General features: G+C 39.5%; 2 protein-coding genes and 1 pseudogene across 3 annotated transcripts in view; 2 read left to right on the forward strand and 1 right to left on the reverse strand.

Moving 5' to 3' along the window:
• Positions 1-1,616, forward strand: part of SHCBP1L (SHC binding and spindle associated 1 like) — a 45,070-nt gene extending 43,454 nt beyond the window's left edge. The window contains exon 10 of the mRNA XM_003410852.4: positions 1,121-1,616. Within this exon, the coding sequence (XP_003410900.1) occupies positions 1,121-1,372 (252 nt within the window). The 3' untranslated portion in view covers positions 1,373-1,616. The remainder of the gene's footprint in view (positions 1-1,120) is intronic.
• Positions 1,617-4,295: 2,679 nt separating this feature from the next.
• On the forward strand, positions 4,296-9,871 carry LOC111750909 (zinc finger CCCH domain-containing protein 14-like; annotated as a pseudogene).
• Positions 9,872-10,491: 620 nt separating this feature from the next.
• Positions 10,492-13,396, reverse strand: part of DHX9 (DExH-box helicase 9) — a 60,119-nt gene continuing 57,214 nt past the window's right edge. For both annotated transcript variants that reach the window (XM_003410964.4, XM_010590963.3), the window contains one exon: positions 10,492-11,203. In XM_003410964.4, coding sequence (XP_003411012.1) covers positions 10,807-11,203 — 397 coding nt within the window. In that variant the 3' untranslated portion in view covers positions 10,492-10,806. The remainder of the gene's footprint in view (positions 11,204-13,396) is intronic.

A 13,396-nucleotide genomic window follows, 5' to 3' on the forward strand; every position in this document is an offset into this window, starting at 1 on the left:
TTGAATTTTATGTATTACTAGTAGAACTATCCCCTCAGTCTAGCATGATTTTGGACACTAAGCCAGATAATTCGTTGAAAATAAGGTGCAAAGAGTAAACTGGAGCAACGTGGGGGCAATTGTGAAATCCTTGATTTACCTTAAAATATCCTTTTGTCTTTATTTTTCAGTGGTTCTCAAACTTCAGCATGCATCAGAATCACTAACCCCTGCTTCTGATTCAGTGGGCCTGGGGTAGAGCCTTTTAATTAGCATTTCTATTAAGTTCTCTGGTAATAACTTTTACCACTAGTCAGAATCACACTTTGAGAACCACAACCCTGCTACTCAGAGTGTGACCCACAGACCAGCAGCACTGGCATCGCTTGGGTGCTCGTTAGAAGTGCTGAATTTTGAGCCTTATCCCGCCGAATCGGAATCTGATTTTTAGATTCCCAGGCGATTTATATCTACATGAAAGTTTAATAAGCATGGTTTCTACAATCTGACAAGATCTCACCCCCGCTGTCTCCAGCTCCTCCTCTCCTACATTATACCCCAGCTACACTGGCTTTCCCTGTGTTCCCAGATCTTATCAACCTTGTTTTTGTTCCAGGACCTGTGTATTTGCTGATCTTTACCTTGAAACACTTTTCCTCTAGATCTTAAGGTGGCCACTTCATTATTCATGTTTGAAAATAATTCTCCCTTTTCAAAGAAGTCTTTCCTGTAAAGAACACTCCAGTCAAGTGGAACCCTCTCCCTATCCAGTCATGCCATTGCATCGCCCAATTTTATTTTCTCCGTATCACGTATCCTTATCTGAAATTATTTATTTTCATGTTCATCATGTTATATTAGAAGTCAGCTTCATGGGATATTGCTGTATCCCCAGCATCTAGAATCAGTTATTTCTAGATAAAGTGGAAACTTCATTTACTATTTTCTCATTAAATATTTTATAGTTAAATATTAATCATTGTGAGGAAAACGGCACTTGTTCAAAACCGAGATAGTTTCAGTTGTTTTAAAGAAAGCTGTTTTTCCAAGAAGTTCTAGAGTAATGTTTAATGATGTGTTCGTTTATATTATCTTTTTCTAAAAATTACTGAAAAACTAATTTCTTTGAATAATTTAATAGGTTCTTCCTGCACCCAAGTTGAAGATGACTAACAATCATATTTATAACAACAATGGCTATGGAGTAAGCATTCTTCAACCAACTGAACAGTTTTTCATTGTAGCAGAAGAAGCTCTCAACAAAGGGGCTGCCTCAGGAGACAAGAAAGATGATAATATGCTCTCCAAAGTAATGCAAAACCTGAATCTGGAAATGAATAATAATAAGATAGAAGCAAACGTAAAGGGGGATATCAGAATTGTCACAAGTTAAACCATCTGGATTAAGGCTTTATATATCAGATATTTGTTTAATAAATCTCATATCCCACAGAAGTGGTGATTTTCATTAAATATAAGGCTTATTCAAAATATTTTAAACACTAGTACTTTATCATTGCATGATTCATTTTAACATGTGTTCTTTCAAATAACAGCTTTACTGAGATTTAATTCACATGCCATAAAATTCACTCTTTTAAAAGTATACAACTTAGTGGTATTTAGTGTATTTTTAGTATATGGTACAACTATCACTAGTATCTAATTCTGGAAACAAATATGGTTTTAAACACTGTGGTTAAGTACTCAGCTGCTAACTTAAAGGTTGGCGGTTGAAATCCATCAGCCGCTCCCCGGGAGAAATAATGTGGCAGTCTACTTCTGTAAAGATTATAGCCCTGGAAACCCTATGGGGCAGTTCTACTCTGTCCTACAGGGCTGCTATGAGTGTGAATCAACTCTACCACAATGGGCTTATTTTGGTTTTAGTCCAATAAAAGGAGCCCCTGGCTGGTGCAAATGGTTGGAGGTTTGAGTCCACTCAGAGGTGCCTCGGAAGAAAGGTCTGGTGATCTCCTGAAAAATCGGCCATTGAAAACCCTCTGGCTGGACTCACAAGGACCTATCGACTGGGCCCTGAGGTATAAAGACAGTAGCTAGGATAATCCTGGCAAATATCTTTCAGAGAACCTTTCACATAAGCCAATCAAACAGAACACAAGACTTTCTCCACTCTTCTTCTATTAGCATTTAGTGAATAGAAAAGCTGTTGGACCAGTAAAGACCCTCCCGACTGTCCTTACTGAAAGCTGTACCAATAATTGTTAAGAAAGACAATTCAAAATGTAGGATCCCAGTTTCTAGCCAATCTGTGAAAAGCTGAAGCTTTCAATGGTTTTGCCCATTTGTAACATTAATATATACTAATGCTTCTGTAATGTTCTTTGGATTCGAGCAGACATTACTGTGGCAGCGCGCTTGTCCATTTTCCCATTCTTGCTTATTCTGTAACATTCTTTGGATTCGGGCAGACATGCCTGTAGCAACATGCTTGTCTGCTTTTAACTTTTGCCTTTTTGAATACATGCCGAATAAAACTTTCTTTTGCTTTAAAAAAAAGAAAATCCTATGGAGTACAGTTTTACTCTGACACAGATGGGGTTGCCGTGAGTCGGAACTGACTCAACAGCAACTTTTGTGCCCAATAAAAAGTATTAGGTGTTCGGTGTAGAGAGTAAATAATATTTTACAGCCAATTCTTGTTCATTCCCAGGTATGTGTGCTAGTAAACAGAATATAGGGTTAGGTTCAACTGCAAGAAACAAGGAAATCCAAAATAAGATGTCAAACAATATAAAAATTCAAGAATTCCGTAAGTATTCAATATAGGGCTGGGCTGGTAGGTGTTTCATTACCGTCAGAAACCTCAAGCTTCTTCTATGTTGTTTTATACTTGTATAGTTTCTATTCCTAAAATCAACTCATGGTGCAAGACAGCTGTTGCTGCTCAAGCCATTAGGTCCGAATTCCAAGCAGGAGAGAGATGACCTTTCTATAAGGACTTACATATTTCCATTTTTATGCCTTAAACTAGAATCTAACCACAAGGCCACAGCTAGCTGCAAATGAGACTAGGAAATATAATCTTGAATTGAGTCTTGAATTGGACGGCCATGTGTCCTCTAACATAGGGCATTTATTTTCTAAAGAAGGTAAAAAGTTATTGGGACACAACTAATCATCTTTTTCACAAAACAGAACTTATACTGACTTTAGGATATAAAAAGAAATAAGCCCTCAAGCTCAGACACTTAAACCTTTCCTTCCCCATTTTGACTTTGACTTCATGTTATCTATAACCTAGTATAGGTGACCTCAAGTTGCTAGAGTCTCTATTCAGGCTAAATTTTGATAATATATTTTTCTTCAGGCATGGTTGTTCATTGTTTTACTGAAGTCTTTTTTTTTTTTTTTTTTAAGTAGTTAAAATCTAATACACAAGTACGTAAATCTTGTTAGCTGGATGCAATAAAAATTACTGAACATGAGGCCTTTAACAAGAACAATCTCTCTCCAATGAATTTAATGAGCTGTAGAGTGAGGATTTTCCCTTCCAACCCTCTTCCTCTGCCATCCTCATTTCTGGCTTCCAAGAAGAGGTGATGGGCAAAGTTAGGCTCTTTGAGGTGAGCAGAAAGAGCAAAATTCTCACTCATTGGCCATTAACTTTCCTTCTGTGTTGTCATTGGTATCTTTCCAGGCCCACTTAAAAAAAAAAAAACCCCAGTGCCGTCGATTCTGTGATATAGTTTTTCCATTCTGATTCCTAAAGTATGGCCAAAGCACTTTCAAGATTTTCTAAGAATTTTGATTTCATAAAGTTAAAAGCTTCTCTCCTTCCTCCACCTCTCCCACTACATACACCTTATATCTGAATTTATATCGTGCAGTGGTTAAAGTGCTTGCTTGCTAACCAAAAGGTTGGTGGTTCAAACCCACCAGTCACTCTGTAGGAAAAGGATGTGGCAGTCTGCTTGCATAAAAATTCACAGCCTTGGAAACTCTATGGGGCAGTTCTACCCTGTCCTATAGGAACACTATGAGTCGGAACTGACAGCAGGGGGTTTGGTTTTCGCAGCTTTTGTTTTCTCCATCACTTGTTTGACAATTTGTCATACTGTGGTGACTTGTGTGTTGCTATGATGCTGGAAGCTATGCCACCAATATTCCAAATAACAGAAGGGTCACCCACAGTGGGCAAGTTTCAGTGTAATTTCCAGACTAAGACTAGGGAAGATGCCTGGTGATTGACTTCTGAAAATTAACAGATGAAAACCTCATGAATCATAACAGAACCCTGTCCAACTCGCTTGTTTTGGACACATCATGGGAGGGATCAATCGGTAGAGGACATCATGCTTGAAGTAGAGGGCCAGGTGAGGGCATGGAAGACCCTTGGTGAGATGGCTTGGCATAGCAGCTGCAACAAAGGACTTGAACTTGCTGGCAATCCTGATGATGCAGGACCAAGCAACATTTCTTTCTGTTGTACATAAGGTCGCCAAGAGTTGGAATCAACTTAAAGTGGCTGTCTTAGTTTATTGCTGCCATAGCAAAGTACCACCAATTTGGTGGTTTAAGCCATGCAAATTTATCACCTTAAACAGTTCTATAGGTTAACAAGGGCCTCAGGAGGCTAAAATCAAGGTGTTCACAGGGTCGCAGTCTTATCCGTAGGCTCTAAGAGGATGATCTATTTCCGTGCTCATTCAGGTTGGTGACAGAATTCAGTTCCTTGCAGTTGCATAACTGAGATTGACGTTTTCTTGCTGGCTATCAGGTGAGTGTGGTTCTTACCTTCTAGAGGCCACCCATATTCCTTGGCTCATGGCCATCTTCTTCCATTTCTTCCCCCCTTCCTCCACCAGTAATGGCTGATCAACGGTAGCTTCAAATCTCTCCTTCCATCTTATCTGACACACTCATCTGCCGTCTTCCAGTATTAGGAACTCTTGTGATTAGATTGGGCCTATTTGGATAATCTCTTCATTTCAATCACATTTGTCAAGTCCCATGTACCATGTAAAATATGTACTTACAGGTTCTGGGGATTAGGACCTAGGAATTTCTTGGAGGCCATTATTCTGCCCGCTGTATGTTATCTTAACCAGTTTTCTAGGCCAAGGGAAGACAAACCCTACTTCTACTTCTCTAGTGGGATTTAAGAAGCGTTTCCTTCACCAGGACCAACTATCCAATACACAGCTTGCATAAATCTAAGAGATTCTCATTTGGAACATTAAGAGGAATAGTTCCTTATTTCTGCTCTGCCCTTCCCTTTTGCGCACCAATCAGGCTTTCACATAGGCACCATTTTAGTCATCTAGTGCTGCTGTAACAGAAATACAAGCTGATGGCTTTAACAAAGAGAAATTTATTGTCTCACAGTCTAGTAGTCTAGAAGTCCAAATTCAGGGCACCAGCTTCAGAGGAAGGCTCTGTCGGCTCTGGAAGAAGGTCCTTGTCATCAACCTTCCCCTTGTCAAGGAGCTTCTCAGGTGCAGGGACCCCAGGTTCAAAGGACATGTTCCGCTCCTGGCACTGTTTTCTTGGTGGTATGAGGTCCCCCGCTCTCTGCTAAGCTTTCCTCTCATCTCTTGTAAGATAAAAGATGGTGCAGGTCACACCCTAGGGAAACTCCCTTTACATTGGAGTAGAGATGTGACTTTAGCAAGGGTGTTACAACCCACTCTAATCCTCTTTAACATAATCTTTTTTTATTAACCACAGAGATTAGGATTTACAATACATAGGAAAATTATTATCAATAACAAAATGGAGGACAACCACACAATACCAGGAATCATGGCCTAACCAACTTGATACACAAATTTTTGGGGGGACACAACTCCATCTATGACAGGCACTGTATCTTTGTAACCATTATATCCCCCATCATACTGTGCATTTCAAGAAGCAACTGTTTAATAGCATTTTTAAAAAATGCTACTAGTGGGGCTCTGCCTAAGCAAAAGACTGAACTGAGTTTCACAACCAAGAAGGACATTTAATCCTAGGTGCTGGGGATAGAAATATTAAGATTCCATAGGTGAAAGGCTGGACAAATCAAGGCTGGAGGAGTGGCCCTGGAGTGGAATGAGAATGGATGCATTAGCTCTCCTTTTTCTTTTCATAAGGGGCTGGCAGTGGAAGTAGAGTGGCGATTTCCCTCACTCCACTGTCATGCCAGTAGCAGCTGGGGTAGAGTCTCAATTGAAGAGGAGAATAGGAATCATAAAGCAGATGTCTTCTCAGTTTATGAAGTAATGATGTACCAGCTGGATAAAAACCAAAGGACCAAATGACACTCCTAAGCAGCACAAAGTACCAAGAGAAGTTCTTTGGTTACAGAAGAAGCTGTTCCCAAGTGGGAAGGTGCATGTGTTTGATTTTATAGATTTAACAGTTAGGTTGGCTAGAATGGAATGTATTTGAGGACAGGGGTCTAATTTTCCCAAAGTATTAAAGTGAAAAATTAGAAAACTAGTCTACACATTCAGTGACTGGGGTAAATCAGGTGTTCTTAAACTGAAGTACACACATATAGCCATTTAATATAACTTCGATGGACTTTAAATTTAAACTTGAGACATTTTAACACTGAAACAGCTATACCATTATATATTTTTGTAATTTGATATTTTGCAGGTTTTTGGTTACATAAGATGAACATCTACTAAATTTTAAAAGACATTCGCAGTTATCATTGGGATAATTTGCAAATGCTTAGAATAAATACTATTGCCAAGGAAAAATTTTACTTAAATCAACGGGCTAACTGAATACAGTTGTGCTTCCTAGTATTTTAGAAAGAGCTATGCATTTTTGATCAATTTAATTTTTAAAGTAATTACCAAAGTATCACAAATAACCACTCAGTACATTACAGGTATGCCAGTTGAGAAAAATTGAATGTTGCATCATATAGCCAGTTCCTTTGTTACCTGTATCTTAAATTCATTTCTAGGTTTGGGAAAAAATGTGGAATTTCAAAGTCTAAAAATTCCTAAAATATTTCAACTTGATTCATCCTAGGGGGACCAACTTACCCCAATTTGCCCAGGGCTTTCCCAGTTTTAGCACTTGGAAGTTCAGTCTCCAAAAATCACTCAGCCCCAGGCAAACCAGACAGTTGGTCATCCTAATTTGCTCCCAGGAAGTGGGCTTTAATATTTTTTCTTGTTGTTAGGTGCCACTGAGTCGGTTTCAACTCATAGGGATCCCATGCACAACAGAACGCAACACTGCCCGGTCCTGTATCATTCTCACAATTGTTGCTATGCTTGAGCTCGCTGTTGCAGCCAATGTGTCAAGGCATCTTGTTGAAGGTTTCCTCTTTTTCACTGACCCTGTATTTTACCAAGCTTGATGTCCTTCTCCAGGAACCAATCCTTCCTGATAAAATGTCCAAAGCATGTGAGATGTAGTCTTGCCATCCTTGCTTCTAAGGAGCATTCTGGCTGCACTTCTTTCAAGACAGATTTGTTTGTTCTTTTGGCAGTCCATGGTATATTCAATATTCTTTGCCAACACAATTCAAAGGTGTCAATTCTTCTTGTCTTCCTTATTCACTGCCTAACTTTCACATGCATATGAGGTGACTGAAAACACCATGGCTTGGGTCAGGCACACCTTGGTCCTTAATGTGACATCTTTGCTTTTCAACACTTTAAAAAGAGGTCTTTTGTGGCTGACATGCCCAACGTGTCTTTTGACTTCTTGACTGCTGCTTCCATGGCTGTTGATTGTGGATCCAAGTAAAATGAAATCCTTGATATCTTCAATCTTTTCTCCATTTATCCTGATGTTGCTTATTGGTCCAGTTGTGGTAGTTTTTTGCTTTATGCTGAGGTGTAATGCATACTGAAGGCTGTGGTCTTTAATCTTCATCGTTTCAAGTCCTCTTCACTTTCAGCAAGCAAGGCTGTGTCATCTGCATAGTGCAGGTTAATGAGTCTTCCTCTAATCTTGATGCCCATTCTTCGTATACTCCAGCTTCTCTGATTATTTGCTCAATATAGATTGACTAGGTATAGCATAAGGATACAACCCCAACACACACCTTTCCTGACTTCAAACCATGCGGTATCCCCTTGTTCTGTTCAAACAACTGCCTCTTGATCCATGTACAGATATGTGCTTGGTCAAGTTTGAAGATACCCTGTTTCTAGCTGTCTGGGCTGACCCTAAACTGGCACAACTGTTCATGTCCTCCTGATTTGTTCTTTTGACACAGGTGATGTCCAGAGGCTTTTGCATGTAGCTTCATGGTGCAGGAGAGCCCATGAATTTGTAGTTGCATCACATGCTCAAGGACTATCAGTGCCCACATTCTCTAGACACAGATCTGTGGCATGACTTCCTGGGACTGCCATGTTAGCTTATTCTTCAAGTTAACCTTCTAATGTCTTGCTGGACCCAAACAAAGTTTACAATTCCCTTCCACACCATTCTCAGCCCCTCAGGAAGCTCTTGTCATCGCCACTATCCTCCAGCTTACAAGTGTGCAGTAAAGATGCCAACTACCAACCAAAAGAATGGGAACAAATCCTGTCCACTCATCCCTACCTTAACTGTTAGGGCAGGCCCAATTTGGTCAGTGCCAGCTACCACTAAACCCCCGAGCCCCAATATGCACAGTGGGAGAGGCAGTGGTGGATAGAAACTCCACCTTTCCACACATCCTTTCTTCCCAAATTCTCTCCGTTTCCAGCCCCCTTTATCTCCCAACCTGGGAGGAAGATAAGGTAGGGATCGGCTCTCGTTTTGAACCAACTTTCCAATCATCTCACACCTGCTGCAGCATCCCTTCAACTCAATATTGTCTTTGTTCTAGGAAGACAGTAGATGGATGGTTGAGGAAGAAACGCAACATACTGCTGATGCCCGAAACAATTAATCTGCCTCAAAATAACACTCCATGTAGTACCCTTGCTCTGCAAGTCTGATTATTTCAAAGGAATGATTTTTGGATTTTAGGTCATAATGGATTCCTTGACAACTAAAACTGATGACCTAAGTGGACATGCACTTACAGCTATGGCAGCCTAACTGGTACTTGACCATCGCACCCATGTAAACTAGAAAATTGAACAGTGTAATGCATGAAACAACTCTATTCAGACATTGGACAACATGCAACACACAACTGTGATCCTTAAGAGAAACAAGTGAGATGAGCCCTATAATCACCTAGACTTCCGTGTGGATGTAGTTTGTTATGGCAAAGGGAGAGAACCAAGCAAAGCACAGGAGTCTTGCTGAGCTACAGATGGGAGTTTGGGAAGAGTAGCTGGAATCTGTGGAGCAGAGTACAGGAAAAAAGAGTTCTAGAAATCTGCGTAAAGAATCTCTTCAGCTGAATGCCAAGATTACACCCCATAAATAAGTCCTCCCATTAAGAAGAAACAAGAGGAGGTAATATAGAAAAAAATCAAGAAGTTGTCTTGACTGCAAGCTGACCCAGTAATGGCAGAAACTGCAGATGAGTTAAGCCAAGATGAGTGAATTGAATGTGGCACAGAAACCAGAAAAACTTCTGGGGCATTGCAAGGACTGACCTGCCTGTAAAAATGGGGACAAGTTTGCTTACTACCACCTGGTTTCACCTCCCAAAGCCTTTCCCACCTGTAAATTTGCTGGAAAATGTTTGTTCATCCAAATTGTAAACATGATAAAAAATATACTGACCAGTCTTCTCAGAATCTCAGTACTGCTTTTAAAAACCAGCAGCTTCAACACTAGCACTACCTTCCAATAATTCAGCTGTTGGTTACTTCCTGTGTTTAAGAAAGTGGAATGTCTCTCCTATTATCCAAAACACTGTAGAGATTCAACTCTGTGTACAAGATCCAACTGTATGTTTTACCATTCCACTGTCACTGTGCCATGGTGACATGCCATGAAATAGATTTGACCTCAAATCAGCTGATGACACCCAGTCCTACCCGGCAGAAGACAATGGGTTTTAAGTTTCCATGTACTGATGCAAGATATTTTACAAGACTTGTAAACGTGAAATATGGAATATACTGCTTTCATAAAATGAAAAATAAGATTAACAAATGTCCTTTGTGATGCTTAATACAGAAAGATTTTGTCAAATTTTAACTTTTATGCTAGGTGACACTTTCTTTCCTTGCCTAAATATAATCTTTATTCAAGAGTTTTGTGGACTGATCATATGACCTTTAATTTTTGCAATGGAAACTAATTAGAAAAGAAAATGTTTGCCTTGGTCTTCAAAAGATTTTTCAAAGACAAAGCTTGGGAGGCGGCCAAAATGTCCAACCCTAGGTCTAAATAGTTTCATTCAGCTGCAGAAGTCCATGTGAATTTGTGCACCAGTCAGTATGTTTTTCAGTATTTACTGCGAAAGGTTAACACTCAGTTTCAAGACTATTTATTCTAACTGCTACCAGTAATATACAATATTACCTGGTATATTTCTGAAACCCAAGAGTACAATTTTTCCTCTGATGTTTTTAATACAGATGTTAACTGGTAATGTAAAATGATCCTAATATGTAAGATCAACAAATACACTGCCAGTATTCAGCATAATACTTTATTGCCTATTGTATTAAACTAAAGCCAAGAAAATATCAAGTTAATTTTAAAGGCAAATCTTTACTCCTTAAAGAAAAAATACAAACGGTGAAATTTTTATAATAGATCATTATCTTTTACATAATATAAACAAAATCACTAATGTATCTAAATACGTGGTTTCCTTAAACTACAATGAACCACAGAGTGGGTGGAAAATGGGTTTACTTACTGGTTGCTAACAAACATCTTGGGAAAATACACAGCATGCAATTTTTTTTTTTACTACCTATGGGTAGATGCTGACATAACCAGGCTTTAATAGCCACCACCTCCTCTTCCTTGTCCAAAGTAGCCACCTCCAAAGCCCCCCCTGCCTCCCCCTCGCTGGAATCCCCCAGATCCTCTGTAGCCTCCTCCACCAGACCCTCTGTAGTCTCCTCCAGAGCCACCTCTATAGCCACCTCCTCTAAAGCCTCCACCACCTCCTCCACCATATCCTCCCCGATAGGAGTTGGAGCCACCGCCATAACCGCCACCACTGTAGCCGCCTCCACCACCTCCGTAGCCTCCGCTACCATACCCTCCACCGCCATAGCCTCCACTGCCGTAACCACCGCCATAGCCTCCACCACTGTAACTAGAACCTCCCCGTCTATATCCACTTCCATTGTCGTATCGGGCCATCTTGGGAGGACGTGGACCATCTCCATACCTGAAAAAAGCAGAAAACAACCCCTTTAGCAAATTATAATACTCTCAACTACTCACCAAATGCACACATTTGATCACATTTAAAATTTAATGCATAAAGGCAATGAAGCCAAACGAACAAATACAAGCTGAAATGAAATAAAACTGCTACCCCAAAACCGACACAGGAGACAATATCAACTCTAACCACCTGTTTTCTAAGGCTCATTCTGGTTCATGCTCAAAGGTCATCGGTTTTGGCAGTATGTCCTAACAACTTTAAGAACAGGTCTCTGTGACTCACTTCAACTACACAGCATTCTAGAAAAACAAGTATTATATAATGTTAAGAATACTATCATCTTGGAAATGGCAATAAGTTGTTTGGTCTTCATCACCAAATACTTTTCTGCTTTATACCTCTGAACCAGACTGGTAATTTGTTCACACCTGGATCTCCTTCATGTGGTCAACAAAGGCTAATGAAAAGTTACTGATATTAAGGTGTCCCACCAATGAGCTCAATTTAACACACTCCTAACCAGTTATTCCTCCTGTGCAGCTTCTCTTAGCAACTAGCACTACCAACTCAGCAGTTACACAAGTCAAGAATAGGACTGACTGCTCTCTTCTTTCCTTCACTGCACTGCTCCCACCTGCCTTTCAATCCATCAGCAGTTCCTACTGATTCTACAATAAACCTATCTATTCACTTCTCCCCGTTCCAATTGTTTCTACTGTAATTCAGGCACTGCCACATGCATACACACTAAACTCTTTCATACCCAACCCTTTCCGGTCCTAACGGCTTTATCAACATCACCTCTTTATATGCAATACTCATCCCTTGGAGCAGATGATCTGTGATGTCTCCCTCCTCCAAAATAATTTCTCCTCTCCTGAACACCTGTGGCAGTGCATCTGTATTTGCCATTTGGCACTTATTTTCTATTGAATGATACAAATAAATATTCTCAATAATAACTCTACACATCTGACCAGCTGGGAGGACCACAGTATCGCATAATAAACATGAACACTGTTTCAGGAGCCATACTGCCTGAGTTTGAATTTGGCTTTACCATTTAGTTGTATGACCTTGGGCAGATACTGTGACCTGGCTTAACACTTCTTCCTAGCTTCCTCATTTATGTTAAAGAGAATAATAACATGCCTACCTCATTTAGTAGAAAAATATTTAAGTTAGTATCAGAAAAGCACTTAGCACAGTGCCTGGCACACACTAGCTACTACATGTTTAATTAAAACTAGAAAGTTATTGACTTGGTTATAACCAAAGCTTACAGCCAAATGCAATAAACTGACCCTTTATGAAATAAAAAAAGCAATACAGGACATTTTTTGGATAACCAGAAAAGTTTGAATATGCTTGCCTATCAGCCTTTTCACAACCTTTGGGATATACAGTTGCCCACCTATATTTTCTGGCTCTAGGGTTTATTGGGAAGTTGCTTTCCTACTGACAGTGCATGCTGCCAGCAAGGGGAGATCCGTATGATAGTTTGAAATGGGAAAAATGGGCATGTGCCTCAAATTAACTGTTTTTACAGGGTATTGTATGTGCTGGTGTTGAATCTATGTTCCTGGTTATGAAAAATACGGATGTGATAAAAAAAAGTTTTTCCAGCATACATGTCCACTGGACTCGGGGAGCAGAATTAGTGTGACACGTATGTCCCTCTGGAATCTGAGGGTAGACTGGTGGGATGAGGCAAGAAAAAAATCCACAGTACCTACCAAAAATTCAAATACACTCAACGATTCAGTATGCATTCCATTAAAAAAACAAAACACATGGAATCAATGAAAAATTTGAAGCAGAAAATAATTGGGTCTTGAACGGGTTAGATGATACTATTTTAACACTTAAATTTTTTGAGGGCGATCATGGTATTATGGCTGTTCTTAAAAGATGCATGAAATATACTAATGTAAAATAGTATATACTAATGGTTACTTCATAAAGTCTGCAACTTAATTCTAAATAATTAAATATGTTTGTATAGTATGCATATGAAAGCAAGTGTCACAAAATGTGAACAAATTAGTGAACCTAAGTGAAGATTGTATGTCAAATGCACTATTCTTTGACTTTCCTGCAGGTGTCAAATATTTCTAAACAAAAAATCATGGGGAAATGAAAAATTAAAAAGGATTAAAAAAAGAAGCAAATAAAAAAGTTTAAGACGTAAGA

Source organism: Loxodonta africana, chromosome 25 (genome assembly GCF_030014295.1).
Source record: "Loxodonta africana isolate mLoxAfr1 chromosome 25, mLoxAfr1.hap2, whole genome shotgun sequence".
NCBI classification, from domain to species: domain Eukaryota; kingdom Metazoa; phylum Chordata; class Mammalia; order Proboscidea; family Elephantidae; genus Loxodonta; species Loxodonta africana.